The 19,236-nt window shown below is 36.2% G+C and overlaps 2 protein-coding genes across 6 annotated transcripts; both read right to left on the bottom strand.

Annotated features, from left to right (window-relative positions):
* Positions 1–206: 206 nt before the first annotated feature.
* Positions 207–1,963, bottom strand: LOC132602547 (transcription factor HEC2-like). Its single transcript, XM_060315373.1, has 2 exons — positions 1,278–1,963; positions 207–667 (listed from the first exon to the last, which is right to left on the bottom strand). Exons 1-2 carry the CDS (start codon positions 1,783–1,785, stop codon positions 348–350), a joined length of 828 nt encoding a protein of 275 aa, XP_060171356.1. The 5' UTR covers positions 1,786–1,963; the 3' UTR covers positions 207–347.
* A 7,397-nt stretch (positions 1,964–9,360) lies between these two features.
* LOC132604093 (ABC transporter B family member 27-like) lies at positions 9,361–16,900 on the bottom strand. Of its 5 annotated transcripts, XM_060317426.1 has the most exons (18): positions 16,602–16,897; positions 16,228–16,322; positions 15,553–15,624; positions 15,448–15,483; positions 15,335–15,350; positions 14,757–14,881; positions 14,333–14,432; positions 14,023–14,194; positions 13,815–13,933; positions 12,991–13,101; positions 12,754–12,898; positions 11,870–12,002; positions 11,559–11,634; positions 11,166–11,231; positions 10,972–11,079; positions 10,793–10,900; positions 10,491–10,688; positions 9,361–9,783 (listed from the first exon to the last, which is right to left on the bottom strand). In XM_060317426.1, exons 3-18 carry the CDS (start codon positions 15,606–15,608, stop codon positions 9,586–9,588), a joined length of 1,767 nt encoding a protein of 588 aa, XP_060173409.1. In that variant the 5' UTR covers positions 15,609–15,624; positions 16,228–16,322; positions 16,602–16,897; the 3' UTR covers positions 9,361–9,585. The 5 variants fall into 5 exon arrangements, 3 of the variants coding, with proteins under 3 accessions (XP_060173409.1, XP_060173408.1, XP_060173410.1); XM_060317425.1 differs by lacking the exon at positions 16,228–16,322 and having other exon boundaries at positions 15,276–15,350; positions 16,602–16,896; XR_009568633.1 differs by lacking the exon at positions 16,228–16,322 and having other exon boundaries at positions 9,644–9,783; positions 10,491–10,660; positions 15,276–15,350; positions 16,602–16,899.
* Between the last annotated feature and the right edge of the window lie 2,336 nt (positions 16,901–19,236).

The following is a 19,236-nucleotide window of genomic DNA, read 5'->3' as shown; positions in this document are numbered from 1 at the left end:
TGAACACTTGAGAATACTCGCAAAAGTTTTTCAAATGTTGAATCGAAAGTGTGTAGTAGGAACACTTTATCATACATTTAGGTGCTCATTGAAACAAGCCGTAATTTTAGTGTCTAAACGAAACTTCCGGGGAAATTATGAGGTTTTCGTTGTATTAATTAGCCTTATTATTCATCTAGTAGTAATACAAGCATGGTAAACCTAAGTGATCATAAGAAGTGACTATATTTTTGATATTTTTGTCCAACAATAATCTTCTTTTAAATTTACAATTCCACAATTTATACTAAAAACAAGAACTCGTTCCTCCATTATTTATACTCTGATCTGATAATGAGTCAAACTATCTAGGGATGAACACTTTGATGATAAGGGTAATAATTCCCACTTAATGACATTGGCACAGGGAATCCTAAGCATCCTGAAGCAGCAGCAGCAGCAACTGGCCCACTAGCTTCTGCATTTTCAAGGGATTGAACTTGCTTCTTCAAGAATTTCATGTAATGAATTGCTTCATCTAGCATTGATGCAGTGTCCATTTTTGTTCCACCTGGTACTAATCTCTGTAGAATCCTTATCTTTTCACTTATCCTTTCTCTCCTATGGCGTGCCGCGACGCTTTGAGGATCTCTCGATATCTTCACGTTCCTTCTCTTAGGCGCTTTTACTGACATAAATAATATTCACGGTAAATAACAGGAATCAATGGTGTACGCATAATGTTTAGTAAACAATGTCAACATTTAAATAAATAAACAAGCAATTCATTGTGCTAATGTCATGTTACAAAGACAGAGTCAAGACTATTAAACACAATTTAATATAAGTATATTACTACATTTTTCTCAACGAGTTTTCATTTTTTTTTTTTAACTTTATATTCATTGTAATTAACCTCACTAGAGATGATTTTAAATAAATCTTTTATTAATTTTAAGACACCAAAAGAAGCCTTGACGTCATATATAATAGTTTAGTTGATTGTCAATGTAAGAAGATTATGGTTCAACCTCTTACGACCTCAATCTTTGTTAGCAAATCAAATGGGACTAAACAATTTAAGACATAAAATCAAAAAATTGCACAATATACGTTGTTAATTTGCACTATATGTTATTTCTTATTTTTCACATAATATACATCTAGTATAATTTTTCAATCAAGCGGTGCAACTGACACTACTTGACCTAGGGTGGCTCCGCCCCGAAAATAAATAGTAACATACTGTAACTAACACACAATAAAACGAGAAACAAGGACACCAGAATTCTTATTACCTGATGCTGGGTCAATCTGGATTGGTTGCATTGCTGCTATTCTAAAGATCATCTCCCTCATGGCAGCCATAGAATTTCGCTTCAATGTCTGCGAAGGAAGTGTCAGATGCGAGGCATTGGATACTTGTTCTTTATAGTCAGTACCTCTGACGCCAACAGAATTCCTCCATTTCCAACTACTACTACTACTTGAATTATCCAAAAAAGGGAGGGTTATTGATGATTCTTGATGAACTATTTGGGGAGAACCATTGAATGAAATGGTGGATGGCATGTTCAAGAATGTGGATGCGTATGGTGAATTATGATGATCAATCATTTGAGAGGAATTATTAGGATTTGCATTATTATTGTTGTTGTTGTCGTTGTTGCTGCTTCGTCGTGGACTATAGTCCAACATAGGCATTTCATTCTCAGAACACCCTTTGGAGAAATCCTCCATTTGCATCATGAGCATCATATCCATTTGATCTTCACAAGGTGCAGATTTGAGTAAGTCAAAATCCATATATATGACTTTCTCTTTTATAGAGTAAAGAAAATAAAAGAAAAGTATTGGTTTACAGAGGGATGGGTGAAGAATAAGTAGACTGAGAGTTTGATCAGAATGTTGCAGTGTAGTATAAGGCAAAGTTCTAGCTAACTACTACTTTTGGAGAAGAAATGAGAAGGAATAAAATAGTAGTGATATATATCGGGAACAGACTACCAAGCTCATTGGGAAGGCTATATATAACAATATTAATATTATTATATAGTAATAGATGCTGTTTTTAATAATTATATATATAGTACTGTTGTAGCACTACGAATATAATCTCTCATTTCATTATGTCATGTCAAAAGCTGGTAAACATTTTTCTTTTTCCCTTTTCCCTTTTCCTTTCCTTCTTTAGTTTTCTTTTTCAAATCGAATAAATATCCTTCCACCCTATAGAGATACAGTCCTCTCTTGCCTGCAACTCACCTCACCTCACCTGCATGAAGTCGGAATAATATCGCTAGTAAGATGACTAGTCATATGATAGTGAATTCGTTCTTAATTAAGCCTTGTAAACATTGCACACTATGAGACATGGCCATGCCCGAAATCGTTACCTTAACCACAAGCAGGGGCGGATGCAGTAAGAGGCCAGGGTGTTCACCCGAATACCCTGGACAAAAAATTACAGTGTATATTTAGGATAAATTTTCTATGTTCATGTATACATATTAACTTTTGAACACCCTGAACATATATTACAGTGTATATTTAGGTCCAATTATTTTTCCGAACACCCCGAGTGAAAATTTTGGATCCGCCACTGACACAAGCAAGGGAATCCCAAAGGCAGAGCTAGTAACTGAAGTAAAGTTGTAACAAGAAAACTGTACAAGTAATTTCTACAGTGAACATTGTTGTTAGATGATAAAGATAGTAATTGACCGGCTATTTAGAATAAACTACTCCCTGAATTTCAATTTATGTGAACCTATTACTATTTGGGGAGTCTACGAGGTAGTTATATCTTTGACCATTTTTTTCTTACATTTTTTCTAAATTGTATGAATTATAAGTTATCATGTTTATAATACTTTTTATGTAGTTTCTAAATACATATATAAATTTTATTTTTACAAACTTGAAAATTTTATGTCAAAATTCATGATCAAAGTTATAAAGTTTGACCCTCGTAATTTGAAAATATTCACATAAATTAAAACGGAGAGAGTATATTGATAGTGCAAAATATTTCTGCACCGATAGTGTATATAGTTAAACTATAATATGTAAGTCAGAACATGACCTAAGTAATATGCTGAGAATCTTTGACTAACAAAATATAATGGAAATTGGAAAAATAATCTTAAGAGTATTCCCCAAAAATAAAGTTAAAGATCAACTATAAAAAGGGTAAGAGTAAAGATGAAAGTAAGAGGCCCACCATTTTGGATGATGTATGAACGGTATAAATATTGAATACTACTCCAAAAATTAATGTAATGTATATTTGAATGGAACAATGTATCAGTCTAAAGCTTTTGCATTATAGTTATATACTATCAGAGGCGGATCTAGAATTTCAAGTTTGGGGATTTCCACCCATCTCAAGCTAAAAAAAAAAAAAAAAATTGATACATGGTAACCAAGGGGATTCGAACCCTTAACCAAGAGAAACAAAGCTTAAAAAGTTGTTTTTCTACCACTGAACTAATAGCATACTTTGTTAAGAGGGGGGGGGGGGGGGGGGGGTTCCAATTCGTATTTGTTATATATATACTAGATTTTTCAATACAAATACAAAAACCGCGCAAAATGTATGAGGTTCCTGAGAACCCCCGTATAGCACACTAAATCCGCCCCTGTATACTACTACTACTTTCTTTTAAACAACCTAATTAAAAACCCACTCACATGCACAAGTCAGAGATCTCATGCAGTGCATGCTCACCCCATGAAATATATACCCCATTTAAGTGAGCCTTCTTTACACGCGGTAATCATCAAGTGGGGATAAGGGGGTTAGTTGTATTAATAATGTGTATGAATTTTTATAATGATAGAGTACTGCAGGTGCAGCTTATTGTTCTGGGAACGCATTTCGAGATGGATCAGGTCCTGCCATGACTACTGCAGTCCATGAGTACTTTGTTTTACTTTTTTATTTCCACTTCGGATATTCATCTGGTTAATCTAAATTCATGCCCTATGTAAGAATTATCAAGGGAGATGTACACTGAAAGAGATTAATTCCGTAATTATTCTCATTGATGGAATTGGTAAATATACCATAGTTACAATGTCCTAATAGGATACAAAATATACTAACCTAAATTAGAAGATTTACAAAATATTCTATGACTACATATTTACATTATTTATCACACCCCCGCAGTCGAAACGGGAGGTTTACGAACGCTGAGACTGTCCCGAAAATCCTCAAATAAGACCTGCGGCAGTCCTTTAGTGAAAATATCGGCGAGCTGATAGCGGGACGGAACATGAAGGACACGTACGTGGCCGCGCGCCACCTTCTCACGAACAAAATGGATATCCATCTCAATGTGCTTGGTGCGCTGATGTTGGACTGGATTCCCAGACAAGTAAATGGCACTGACATTATCACAATAAACCAAAGTAGCCTTAGGGACCGGACAATGTAGCTCCAAGAGCAGGTTACGTATCCAGCATGATTCAGAGACAACATTAGTAACCCCCCTATATTCTGCTTCCGCACTGGAGCGGGAAAGAGTAGGTTGGCGTTTAGATGACCAAGATATCAAATTGTCTCCCAAAAACACGCAATAACCCGACGTTGAACGTCGCGTGTCGGGACGTCCCCCCCCAATCAGCATCAGTATACGAAACCAAATCAGTAACTGAAGATGGATAGAGATGCAAACCATGATCAAGAGTACCCTGAATATACCGAATAATCTGTTTAAGAGCAAGCATATGCGTATCTCGAGGAGCATGCATATGAAGACAAATCTGCTGCACGGCATAAGAAATATCCGGTCTGGTGAAGGTTAGATACTGAAGAGCACCTGCAAGACTCCGGAAATGAGTGGGATCTTCACAAAGATCGCCAGAAGCGGCACTGACCTTCGGCTTAGTGTCAACCGGAGTGGAAGAAGGCTTACACGATGACATTCCTGCACGTTCAACAATCTCCGTAGCATAACTTCTTTGTGAAAGAAACATACCACCCTTGTGACGGGTCACCGCAATACCAAGAAAATAATTCAAAGGACCCAGGTCCTTCATTGCAAATTCTGAGCCAAGAAGGGCCATAATCGAACAGCGGAGAGTATCAGAAGAAGCAGTAAGAATAATATCATCCACATATAGTAAAATGTAAGCCAAGTCGTGCCCTTTGCTGTAGATGAACAATGAGTTGTCGGACCTGCTATTAACAAAACTAATCGAATAAACAAAGTCAGCAAATCTTTTATACCAAGCTCTCGGTGCTTGTTTAAGCCCATATAAGGACTTGCGCAACAAGCACACATAATCGGGATGAGATGGGTCTCGAAAACCCATTGGCTGATGCATATATACTGTCTTCTTGAGCTCGCCATGAAGAAATGCATTTTTGACATCCAACTGATGAATGGGCCAATCCTTAGAGAGAGCTAGACTCAAGATAGTGCGAATCGTAGCTGGCTTTACGACCGGACTAAAAGTCTCACCACAATCAATGCCAAGCTGTTGTGTTTTGCCATCACCTACAAGACGGGCTTTATGCCTCTCAAAAGCACCATTAGACTTTTCTTTATGAGTAAAAATCCACATAGACCGAATAACATTCACATTAGGTGGACGGGGTATCAACTCCCACGTCTTATTTTTAATAAGAGCATCATATTCATCATTCATGGCCAATTTCCAATTCAGGTCACGTAGCGCATCCAACGGATTACGAGGTATGGGGGACCTGGTAACTGCCGTATGTAGATTAAATGGGTGCTTGGGCTTAAAGATCCCGCGCTGACTACGTGTGACCATGCGCGTTTGGGTAGGGGGCTGCTGGATAGGAGGAGGAGTGGTGGAGTTTTGTGGGCTGTTGGCAAGCTGGCTGGGCGTAGGTGAGGGCTGGTCCAGCGTAGAGGAAGGGAGACGCTGCTGCATGGGGGACTGCTGCCGGTCGCTTGAGGCACGACCACCATGGCGACGGTTGGAACTGCCGCCGCCAGAACCACGGCCACCGCCGTTATTTTTCCCGCCGCTAGAGCCACGATTTTTGTGGTTATTTTTGTCCCGATGATGGTGAGCACGACTTGAATTTTCCATAGTAGTGGAGTCATCAAACTCACGTTGGGAATTAGCCACCATAGCCGTGGGCGAGTCATCATGCATTTCAGCCAACGCCTTTTCCTCAAGGCACAGACTTGACCGAGCTTCGGAAAATGATGGAAGAGGCTTACTTTGCCGGATGTAGGTGCCCACATTCTTGTACGCCTCGGTGAGGCCAACCACCATTTGAAGAACGAGGCGGTTGTCGGTCACCGGAGCCGCCACGCTCTTGAGTTGATCGGCCAAGGTCTTGAGTCGTTGACAATACGCTGAAGCGTTCGGAAAATCCCGCAACTTGACATGAGAGAAATCATGTTCTAATGCAACGACACGGGAGTTTTTGTTGTCTTGAAAAAGATTACGGAGGCGATCCCGAGCCTCCTTTGCTGATAGATCTTCTTCGATGATCGTATGCAATAAGTCAGTGGAGATGGTTGCATACACCCATTGAAGTACCATGGCATCCAAGGTGGACCACAACTCCTTTTCTTCGTCGGTGGAAGGAACTTTCTCCTTTCAGGTCGGGAGAATGTGGGAAAGGACACGGTGAGACCGGGCATGAAGCTTGAATAATTCGGCCCAAGCCGAATAATGATCCGTTTCCATCTCAAGAACGATAGGAATGTGATTCTTGATGTTGGAGACAGCCATAGCAGGATGGAACTTGGTGTCTGCCATTGATGGAGAGCAAGAAGGTGGACGGAAAAAAAAGAAGGAAGAGGACGACGAAAAAATTAGGGCAGCGGAAGAGGAGGAAAAGAAACCCTAGTATCTGATACCATGAAAGAGATTAATTCCGTGATTATTCTCATTGATGGAATTGGTAAATATACCATAGTTACAATGTCCTAATAGGATACAAAATATACTAACCTAAATTAGAAGATTTACAAAATATTCTATGACTACATATTTACATTATTTATCACTACAAGACACGGTTCGATTGGATAAAAAGAAGTCTGAATACAGAGAATTTGTTGTTGGGACGTTGATTTCTTTAGAAAATTTACTTTTGGCATTATCACAGTTGCACCACCTTATCTTATCTCCCCCAAAAAGTAATTTCTAGTGTCTCTTATTAATTTATTATATTGCAATTATAATATAAAGAGTTTTTTTGCATTGTCAGAAGTGGTCCTACTATCTATCCTTCTTTTCCACGTGATTTTCATCGCTTCAATTGTCAGCTTGGGGATTGCATAATTATTGACAAATTGAGCAATCAAACAATCACAAGCATGAAATGCCAATTGATTGCCTCCCTACCCCTTTGTGCTCTCACTTTCGCAAATTACATTTTCTTGGAAAACTCTTTGTTCTCTTTGGATCTGCAGGTTCAGGCAAAATGACTTACTCCTTCCGTCCCATTTTATACGAGGGTGTTTGACTGAGTATAGATCCTCCAAAATGGGAGGTTAAAAATAAATGGGCACGAAGTTTAAGAAATAAAGAAAGAAAAATCGAAACTTGGGGTCTAAAACAAATCATAGAAACTTGTATGGCTAGAAATCATTTCATTAAGGTAAAAAGGTAAATGTAAAGTTGAATTGTTACTACTAAATATAAAAAGGTGTCATCTTTTTTATTGACTAAAAAAGAAAGAGTATCGTATAAATTTGGACGGAGCGAGTATATAATTGATTTTCCAATGGAGTGGACTTTCTTTGCATGGAAACTTTTGAAGCCCAAACATTTAGCTCGGTGTTTCCTTTTTTTAGTCCGTGTACCTGCTTTCCAATTCATTTGCATTGTGGCTCATGAGTGGACTACAAAAAGGGTGAATGCATGCAGGATTTAAAAATTATAGGTTCAAATTTAATATTGATTGAAATTTAATGAGTGTGCGAACGTGTACACATATATGCGTTATATCAAAAATATTAAATTCGGATGAACTCGCAGCGTGTGAACTGTGTCCGCCGTTGTGTATGAGAGGTAGTCATAAACTTTAGGAGATGTATGGTAATGGATATCATTCTCGTAGACAAATTCAGAATTTTAAGTTAATATGAGCAAAATCAATTGCACCCTCCATCTACTCCTCTTTTGTGATTTGAATGTGAATTTAGAGTGTTGCATTATACAATTATATCTTATTAGTGTTACAATTCGAAATTTGAATTTAATAGGTCTAATGTACTCCCTCCGTTTTAATTTATGTAAACATCTTTTCTTATTAGTTTGTGTAAAAAAGAATGACCTCTTTCTATATTTGGAAATAATTTATTTGTTATGCAATGATTTACAACCACACAAAATATATGTGACTCGTTTAACACCACAAGTTTAAAAGTTATCTCTTCTTTCGTAAACTTCGTGTCCAATCAAATAGATTCACATAAATTGAAATGGAAAAAAGTTATGTTTTCACCACTAAATTATTCCACTTTGCAATTATGATTTCAGAACTTATGTACTACGGCGGAATATTTGATAAAATTTTTTTTTTTTTTTTTTTATATATATATTTGTTCCGTGTAAAAAATGTTGGTTCAGTTGAACGCACTAAAAGTCTAAAACTACATTGCATTCACCTCTGAATTATATTATAGAGGTGGAGTTGAAGGTAGTATAAGTGTGTCAGTCTCACTGTACCAGTAAATCCACCTCTGTGTATCATCGTCAATCATTGACTTGAACTACTACTGACAAGTGAGGGATGGCTCAGTGGTTAAGCACCTCCACCCACGACCGGTAGGTCCTGGGTTCGAGTCACAGTGGAGGGGAAGTGTGGAAACACTATAAATCCTCCTAAATGGGAGGGGAAAAAAAAATAAAAAAAAAAGAAAAAAACTACTACTCTCTCCATCGAAAAAAGATAGTTATAATTGCAGGATAACTAATTTCGGGATTAGTTATTCCGAGTTTTTATTCCAACCAAACGTGGGATAAGGCGGCACTAGATTTTTTTATCCCAGGACTATTTTTAATTTTCCATCATACCAAACGAGCCCTTACAGTTTATTTTGAACCATACATTTTGAAAGTCTTACTTTATTTCTTAAACTCCGTATCAAGTAAAATTAAGACCATTTTTTTGGAACAGAGGGAGTATCTTCTAAAGTTGCCACAAGTTCATTCTCCTAATATTTGTGTACGATTAATAAATGATCAGTTATCTACTTGAATTATCTTCTAGAGTTGCATGTCACGACTTCATTGAGTTCATTCTACTAAGCATGTGATAAGATTAATCTACAGACAATATGAGTGTAATGAAGCGCTTACACAATAAGTGTAACCTGACTTATTCTAACATGTAATCACATTCTTTTCGAGGTTACTCACCCATGGGCCATGATCACTGTAAGCAGTGGAGTATATGTAATAAATTACTCAGTTCGCGTAAAAGTATTTTTACAATCCGGCTAAAAAATTAAGTTCTAATAGATTTTAAGTTACATTCATGACAAACATTGTAATTAAAGTAACAATATAATACAACACCAACACACAATTCAATCAGCCTGTAAATCTTTAATTCGCGTGTGTGCACTATTTATTCATATTGCATTGACCCTAATCTTTTCAGGTTGTTGGTGCTTGTAATTGTCGTCGAACAAGAGCAGTGTAAATTCCATCACTAGCCAGAAGGTCGTCATGGCTTCCACTTTCTGCAATCTGACCATCAGAAACAACTGCTACTATGTCTGCACTTTTCACAGTAGATAGCCTATGTGCTATTACAAGTACTGTCCTGCCTCTCATCAATGAATCCATTGCATCCTATAGCATTGACACATCAAAATAACAGATAGCTTCTATAAATTGGAGGTAAAAAAATCATTTATGTGTCTTGGTTTGAAAGAACACGAATCTTGTGGTCTTGAACTAAAGGTTAATTTGCATAATATATAAAAATACCCTTGAATCTCATGGTCTTAAACATGCTATGTCATTCCTAAGGCAGTGTGGTTAAGAGAAACAATGGAATGTTGAATTCAAGACTTACAAAATATAGAAAGTGACACTCTTTTTTTAGGAGACTAAACAGGAATGTAAGACTTATATTTCAAAATGCAGTATAAATTATGAAACTTGGAAATGAGCATACATATAAGGTTGATATTTCTTACTTATACTCCCTCTCTTTCATTTTACATGTCTTAGTTGGTCTCAACATAAAGTTTAATAAGTTAGGTCTCAACATAAAGTTTAATAAGTTAAAGAAGTCTTTTGAATCTTTGGCTGGTCCTGAACTAAATGTATGTATAACATATCAAAAGTAACTTTTAAATCTCATGGTTTTAAACATGTCATATCATTTCAGTAAGGCAGTGTCATTAAGGGAAAAGTGAAGTAAAAACTTACCAAGTATAGAAAAGTGACGTTCTTTTTCAAACAAGGAAAGTAAGACTTGTATACTGAAATGGAGGGAGTAATAAATTATGGAAACTCGAAATGAGCATATATATAAGGTAGATATTTCATACTTGCACAAGGTATTCACTCTCGGCATCTAGCGCGCTAGTCGCTTCATCAAGAAGCAACACACTAGGGTCCATCAACAGGGCCCTGGCAATTGCTATTCTCTGCTTCTGCCCTCCTGATAACCTCAGTCCACGTTCGCCAACAACAGTTTGATATTTATCCGGAAAGGATTCTACAAAGTCATGAGCATTAGCCATTTTCTGCAGCATTAATATTAGACAAAGGAGACAGAATCATGTTTTCCGGGGAAGAGAGAGTGAAAATGTAAAAGGTATTGAGTTTTTGCGATAGAGATTGAATTTACCGCTGCATTTTCTATGTCAGTGCTTCTTGCTTTGCCGTCGAACCCATATGCAATGTTCTCTTCTATTGAACAATTGAAAAGAACAGGTTCCTGGCTCACTATACTAATCTGAAGTAATGTAAAAGTTAGGATTTGGATACTTTCAAGTATTTCATCATAGACGATGAAATCATATTTACCTTTTTGTGTAAATATTCATGTGATATTTCCACCAACGAAACCCCATTGAGCAGTATCTTCCCCTTAAGTGGATCATAGAACCTCTCTATCAAGTTAGCAATTGTTGTCTGCAATCGATTCACGAGCTTGTTAAGATAAAAGGTTATTTATAAGCCTCATAAGATCATGTGCACAAATTATAAATGAAGTTTACTTTTCCTCCACCGCTTGGACCAACAAGGGCAACTTTTGATCCTGGTCTCAATTTTAGCGATATACCCTGTTAATCCAAAGAAAAGAAGTCATAGATAAACTTCAGATCAAAACAATCTGCACAAAAGTTGTACGTTTTAAGTCTCCCGACCAAACTTCTACAACTTGAAACGCCCTCTTTTTTTTAGCCTCAAACAATGAACTAGTAATTTTACTGTCAACATTGACACCATAAAGACTTCTACGTGCATTTCAAAGTTATAAAACAAAACACTAGAGTATCAGGTTAGATAGAATGACTTGGCTGTATCCAATTATGATAGGACAAATAACTGTCTCTGAGATCTTTGTGTGTCAACGTCACTGCTGATACGCAAAGATATCAAAGTTTTACCTTGAGAACCATATGACTCGGGCGAGATGGATAAGCAAACCATACATCGTCCAGTTCAACATCTCCATCGGGGTCACTGCACCAAAAGCCAAGATTTTATAAGAAGTATATTTATGGGTCTTCACTTTCACAAAAATGTAAGGCTGAATACATCTATAGCCCCTTAAACTTTACAGTAAATTTTATTTAGACACTCAAACTATTGCTTGTTCCAATTGAGCACTTGAACACATGATAAAGTACTCCTATTAGACACTTTCGGTTCCTATAACCATGATCACCCTGTTGAGGGTGAAGAAGGACGGACTAACCTTCTAGGGCACTTGTCTCCTGATGTAGGCATGCTTGAGACACGATCTAGAATCTGAAAAACTCTCCTACTAGCTCCTGCAGCTTTCATCGCTGTTGTGTATAAACCTGATAGAGACGATATCGAGGACCCAACTGCAAGGAACTCAGTCGTGAATGAGTCCTTTATACATTCAAAAAATAGAAATGCAATGGAATGGTGCGTTCTAGGATTGAGGATTAATCTAAACTTGTCTTTACATGATAACGACACATGCAAGAAAGCATTACGGATATGCCACAGAAAAAGAAGGCAGATATACAACCATGTAAGTTTTCTAGCGTATGCTTTATTATATCAATCCGACAGTGTGATTCTGAGAATGAAAGCTGAGAATATTCAGAAGCAATATCTAATCGAGTGTTTATGGTCACTGTAAAATAAATGATAGAACAAGAAAGCATTATGGATATGCCACAGAAAAAAAGGTAGATATACAGCCACTTAAGTTTTCTAGCGTATGCTTTATTATATCAATCTGACAGTGTGATTCTGAGAATGACAGCTGAGAATATTCCGAAGCAATATCTAATAGAGTGTTTTATGGTCACTGTAAAATAAATGATAGAACAAAATCCTGAGAAATCTTCAGCACCAGACACAATATCTGAGTAACAGATTTTTATAAGACTTCTTTAAGCATGTCATCTGTTGAAGTATTATTAAGGTAGAAGCCAGGATTGTCCTTAACTAAATTTTTAGCTAGTTATTTTTGTAGGTGAAAGAAAGGAAATGGAATGGCTTCTCTAGACTCCATTTCAACAGTTTCCAATTTTCAACAACATTCACTCTCTAGGCCAACTCGATTCCCAACATAAAGAGAAGGTAAAATCATGGTATTATTACCTGTCAGGCTATAAAGAATGAAGGATGTAAGAGACCCTGCAGTCATGGAGCCTGTTATAGCCAAATAAGCTCCATAAATCACCACAACAATAACCGACAAAGTTGATGCTGCACTTAGCCCTCCGGAAAATAGACCAACCACTTTCTGTGACCAAAACATGGTGACAAAAAAACTCACTTAGTAATTTACTCTCTATATCTTGTAGTAAAAGTGGACGAATTCATGAGTTTGCTCACCGCTTGTCGAAGTCCTAGTTTTAGGGTCTCATCGACCTTCTCTGAGTAACCTGATATTGCATATTGTTCTTTTGCAAATGATCTCACTGTTCTGATGGCCCCAAAAGATTCCTACAGTTCGGACACTTTTATAAATCCAAGAGAGGCATGGTCTTCTCATAAAGGCAATAACAGGCATGAGATAGTAAAATCATATAGAATAAAGGGCTTTTTTCATTTCTGGCCCGTCGCCCGAAATTAGTTGCTATTGCTAGCCAAAATATACAAAACTTATACACTGCTTCTGTACATTATAGTATACAACAAACAGCAAAAACATACCCAGTGTGATCCCACAAGTGGGTCTAGGGAGGGTAGGCACGCAGACCTTACCTCTGCCTTTGTGGGGCAGAGAGGCAGAGTTCTGATGGCCCCAAAAGATTCCTACAGTTCGGACGCCTTTATAAATCCAAGAGAGGTATGGTCTTCTCATAAAGGCAATAACAGGCATGAGATAGTAAAATCATATAGAATAAAGGGCTTTTTTTCATTTTTGGCCCGTTGTCCGAAATTAGTTACTAGTGCTAGCCAAAATATACAAAACTTATACACTGGTTCTGTATATTATAGTATACAACAAACAACAAAAACATACCCAGTGTGATCCCACAAGTGGGTCTAGGGAGGGTAGGCACGCAGACCTTACCTCTGCATATGTATATTCTGTGTGTACAATATGTATATTATGTGTATATTTATACTTAATATAAAAAACCTACACATTTTTTGGTTATTGTTCTATTGAGCTGTGCATAAATGTAATTATAGAATGAGTAAATGCCAACCTCAGCAATGGAGGCAGCTACTGCAGCAGCTGCTTGAGTTTCATGTGACAGCTCCCTCAGATAGCGCCCAAATTTGCGAACACCAACAGAAATGATTGGCACAACAACCAGAGACAGCACTAACCAAGTGAAAGGTCACCAACGAGGAGTAATAATATGCAGAGGCAGTTAGTGGGAGGGAGGGATTCTTGATTATAGAGATACTCACATGTCAACTTCCAGGATGATGAGAACATGAATCCAATCCCAATAAGTGCAGTTGTTAGGTTTCTTAGAGCTTCTGATAGGTTGGTAGTTGCAGCATTTTTAATGATTTGGGTGTCTTCTGATAGTCTGCTTAACAGTTCTCCAGTCCGAGTCACATCAAAGAAGGCTATTTCCTATAAGAACTATAATTCGTCAAGCAGAAACTACGCCTTAGTCATGTCAAAGTATTTCAAAAGGAAACGATTGTGTGCAATCATTGAAAAAAATAAAGAGAAACATGAAAAAGAAGGAGAAGAAAAGGAGAAATTTACTTGCTGGATAAGGTGACTAAACAAATTCTTTCTCAGTCGAGCAACAACCCTTTCACTGACTGAAGAAAATAACCATGATCGTAGTGCAGTGGACAGAGAGCTGAAAAAATATTTTCAAGGCATGAAAACCTCAAAAAATACAAACTAATGTATGCAAAATGCCGCAACCATATTAAGGTATCATGTATTGAGTATCAAAGAATTAAAGACGGAGAAGCTTCTACAAGGCATATTATTGTGGATTTCCAGAACACTCATATACTTGATATTTGCATATTTTGTCGAAACAGTTCTCCATGTCTACGGTCTCCTACAACACTAATGCCCCACCAGAGGGTACGTTCACATTTTTGAAGAGTCCAAGCAACATAACTTGACAGTTGCACAAGTAAAATGACAGAATAAAAAAGGCAGATTTCCTTACCCAGTAACAACTATTAAGATAATAGCCAATATCGTGTTTTTCACGGCTTCTAATGCTTCAGCTTGCTGTTGAGGGGTTTGTATTTCTCTTGATACAATGTCAATTACCATACCACCAAATTTTGGCTGCAACAGAAAAACTACACCATCAGCAGTAGATCCAAAAAGTAGGTACATGCTTTATGTGGGCTTTTATCTCTCCTTAATATTTGGTTTAAGTTTCAGGTACAGTAATACAACAATATGAAACTCAATTTCTAAATATAGCAAGGTCATTAGGTGTTTATTTGTTCTTTTCTTCTTCTTGTTTTAACACAAAGAGGATAACGAAAAACAATGACCACAACTGTTGTGTGATAAGGATGCCATTGAGAAATGTTGAATAGCATAGTTGGGAATACATAAAGGGAGATAATTAGTCAACCTGCAAAATTAGTTGAACCAAAGATCATGAACACACAAAACTCTAATGCCCTGAGATATTAATGCAGTGAAGAAAAGTTGAATAAGAGAGCTATACTATGAGAAGATTTGTTGTTGATGCTATCAGCAATGCAATAGTAGCAATAATTAGCTTGCCTGCATCTGGCTTTGCCTGAAATTGGAGAGAAAAAAAGATATTCAAAGATCAAACACTGTTAGCAGCATTGTTGTACATCAGAATACCCGATACTCAAATTTTTAGTGCTTACCAGAAGAAATACTCTACAAAATCCAACATTGGCAGCCTGAATTCAAGCACAAAAAGTTAACTCCTAAACAGGAAAGCTGCTTCAAATAAGGGAAAAAAGGATCACCTCTGATTCTCCATCCTCAAGATCTGTCCCGGGACCACTAGAACTTCCTTCCTCATTTGTCTTCCGCCTAGCCTATAAGTATTGCACTTAGCAAATGTCAGCAAATCAACTTTAACTCATTTTATGGCCAATAAGAACCTTAAAGTGTATGCAGATGTGACCTAGTGTTCAATGAAGCCAGTGAAAGACTTGAAAATCATAGTTCAAATTCCAATAAAGACAAAAAAATACTAGGTGATCTTCCCATTTGCCTAACCTTGGTGGGCAGAGCAGTTAACCGTTGGAATAGTCGAGGTGTGCACAAATTGTCTAGGACACCACCATTTTTGGAGGAAAAAAAACATGTAAGTGTATACTTTACGTTTGTGTATCTACAGATAAAGAATTTTTCTTCCTGCCCTGCCCTAATAAGTGCTGCTCAGGTTATCAGCATAGATAGAGTAGCAGAAGCTTAGGAAAAAGTCCCTTGCTAAACTGAAAAGAATATAAAAATTCGAGAGCAAAAGATCATATGAACCCTAGAGTGAAATTACATAACTTAAAATTAGGATCACAACTTTGTGCTTAATGCTTCAGGTAAAACATAAGCCACAACTAGATAATGACTGTTATTACATGGTGGCGGAACCACGAATTCTAACAAGAGGATTCAAAAATTTCAAGAATGTGTCACACCTGGAATTCAAACCTGCTATAAAGCAATTTTTGGGGTCACCTTTGCTACTTTTCTGGAAGCTTTACTCACGTAAAGGGTATTCAACAATTTATATCTATACCAAAAAAAAAAAAAAAAAAAAAATTACACGTGCACTGAAACAGCTGTAATTTCCAGCATACAGAATTTATCTTCTTTGTCTGTGCAATTTAAAAGCAAATGATCTTTCAAATACAAACATGGTCTCTACTCTCTTGTTACTTAAAAAGCATCTAGCACAAATAATGTCAACATGATAACGTGTACTTCATGCAAAAAAGCTTCATTTTCAATTACAAAACAAAAACAAAAACAAAAAGAAGAAAACAGAACAAAAATTCACGAGAAAGCTTACATCTTTATTCAATAAGGAGACTCTTTCACTTCCAGTAGACATAATGGATCGTGCAGTCCAATCTAAATATTTTTTCTTGCCCATTTCTCAACCTTGGAAAATACTGTTAGAACTAAGGTTACAAACAAGAAAATCTCTCTCTATATATATATATCACTCTGTCTACAGCAAAAGACAAAACACAAAAGGGGTGGTTTAAAGTTTGACTTAAAATGGACGCTACACTTTGAAGTAAACAAGGGGCGTTCAGAATTTCAAGAGGTTCTTCTGAGGTAGAAACAAGTGGAAAGACAAGATATAGTAAATTAACATGGTGCTTTAATAGACAGGATATTCTCTATATTCTAGTTAAACTAACTACTACTTCGGTCGTTAAGTGCAGTGGCGGATCCAGGATTTTCGACTCGTGGGTGCTGCTCACTTCTTTTAATATAAAGTTATTACAAGTCACGTAGTATAATTACACAACTATTTAACCGTGATAATTTAAAAGGCTAAGGAGAGAGTTACGATAAATATTACCATTTAAAAAAAACACCCTTCACTTTTTGAATAAAAAAAATGATTAACTTGAAGATTTTTTTTTAGCTAAATTGTCTTTTTCTATGTCACAAGAAATTAAATAAATGTAAAGGGAAATTAAAAACTAAACGTATAAGTGACAAAGAAAGTGAAAAGGAAGAACATGGAAAGACTCCATATTGGGAAAAAAGGAGGAAAACAGGAATTATCAACTAAAGATTACTCTGAGTTATAAAAAACAATTATGTCACTGAGGATCGAACCCTCACACTTCCCAAACGTACGACCTTAAAGGCAGCCTCCCCATCAAAGCACTCATTCAACATTTTCTTCCCTGGGTGCTATTGATTTAATATGAACCACTTTTAATCAGTTTCTATATAGATATATATAATTTACGTTGGGGTTAATGGGTGCTCGAGCCCCCGGTAGCCAATACGTGAGTCCACCCCTGGTTAAGTGTCTTCTTTTTTGGTATGTGTTGTGCCTCTTTTTGTATTTAGTAAATTGACGATTAAAAGATAAGTTTATAATCACAAAATTTAAAAGATATTTTAATACATTCTACACATCTTTAATTTAAGATCACAACATTCAAAAATCTCTCTTTATTTCTTAAACTTCATACCTAGTCAACCTAAGACACTTAAATTGGTAAGGAGGGATTACTTCTTTTTTTCTCTTTTCCAATCGATGTCTGGTACTTGGGGTTTAATGATTCAATTAATCAAGCTTTGTGTCGTGTAAGAACCATCTAAGGGGAAATGTTTTCTAATAGGTTTTTTTTTTTTTTTTCGTATCGATTCGAACTCGAATCTTCTAGTTAAGAGTGGACATATTAATAATTAAACTAGCAACCTGCTAAACTATACTGCGCTATAAATAAATTTGTTAAAATATTGGAAAGTAGACATTGTTATGGCGCAATCAACGCTTTTAACAAGAGGATTTGAGAATTCCAATTGTGACCTAAAGTAAGTCAAAAAGATTCAAAAGTTTATGGATATACGAATTATTTTTATCTTATTTGTGCAGCACAATTTTTCAACTAAGAATTTTTAATTGAACCCCTCATTAATTGGGGCTTTAACTATGACGCCTCACTAGTTATCAATATAATTAATTTCAATATTAAAATCTATATTTCCAATTTTTTGGCCTAAACATGAAATTTAAGAAAGAAATAAAGATTTTAAAACTTGTGATTTTAAATATATCATAATATTTGTGTGGCTATAAAAACTTTTACTTAAAGATAAAATGAGAAGTTTAAAAATTAATAGTTACCAAATAAAGAAATGTGTCATATTATTTCACGGATTAATAAGTACTCCTTCCATTCAGTAAGTGTGTGTGTATATATATGTATATATATCTTATTAGTCCATTTCAAAAATAATGACACATTTCAATATTTAGAAACAGTTTTTAGACATCTCATTTTACCCTTAACGAGAAGCTTTTAAAGCTACACAAATATTATAAAGTGTTTAAGATTATAAGTTTTAAAGCTTTATAGCCGTTTCTTCGTATTAACTAATGACAGATAATCAATAAGAACATGAGTGTACTGTGAGTGTACCATTTAAGTGGACGTAAAACAAGAGGGGGCAAAAGGTACAACATGGGACCATTGGAGTATTACTTAGTGGGAAAATGGCTAACGTATCCTCATACTTTTTATTTGTTTGCTTGTAATCTTGTTAACTAAAGTTAGGTTTTGACAGTAACCTTTAAAATAATGTGGTATCAGGGGCAGCTCTTATATGGAACAGCTACTAACCCCTTAATATGTCTTCTTAGAGATAAGTTTTGGAATTATTCCTGTTGTTTTCATGTATAATTAGTCTTGTAGTTCCTCAGATTAAATTCATTTAAATAAAACCGCTTAGTTTCTAGGAAGACATTTTCCTTCATATTACAAACACTTGGGTCCCAAACCTTAAATGTCAACATATTTTACACTACAAACGCCTTTTAGATGGTTATAGCATGTTATTTAGTTGATTACTTATTGTCACCTTAACCTGATGGTGTAAGAAAATTATACAACAAAGTCAGTGACAGAAATTAACAAATGATCAAATAATTTGTTGAATGCAGAATGGTCCAC

Source organism: Lycium barbarum, chromosome 7 (genome assembly GCF_019175385.1).
Source record: "Lycium barbarum isolate Lr01 chromosome 7, ASM1917538v2, whole genome shotgun sequence".
Classification (NCBI taxonomy): domain Eukaryota; kingdom Viridiplantae; phylum Streptophyta; class Magnoliopsida; order Solanales; family Solanaceae; genus Lycium; species Lycium barbarum.
Note: the sequence above shows the minus strand (reverse complement) of the source record. Positions and strands in the feature narration are given on the sequence as shown.

What these genes read in the sequence shown, in the direction of transcription:
- LOC132602547 (XM_060315373.1), bottom strand. Translation starts at nt 1,785, where the DNA reads ATGGATTTTGACTTACTCAAATCTGCACCTTGTGAAGATCAAATGGAT. An exon ending in CCAGATTGACCCAGCATCAG is followed by an intron (nt 668 to 1,277) that starts GTAATAAGAATT and finishes TATTTATGTCAG; the next exon opens with TAAAAGCGCCTAAGAGAAGG.
- LOC132604093 (XM_060317425.1), bottom strand. Translation starts at nt 16,685, where the DNA reads ATGGGCAAGAAAAAATATTTAGATTGGACTGCACGATCCATTATGTCT. An exon ending in CATTCTTTATAGCCTGACAG is followed by an intron (nt 12,003 to 12,753) that starts GTAATAATACCA and finishes AGTTCCTTGCAG; the next exon opens with TTGGGTCCTCGATATCGTCT. An exon ending in GGAGACAAGTGCCCTAGAAG is followed by an intron (nt 11,635 to 11,869) that starts GTTAGTCCGTCC and finishes CTTTTGGTGCAG; the next exon opens with TGACCCCGATGGAGATGTTG.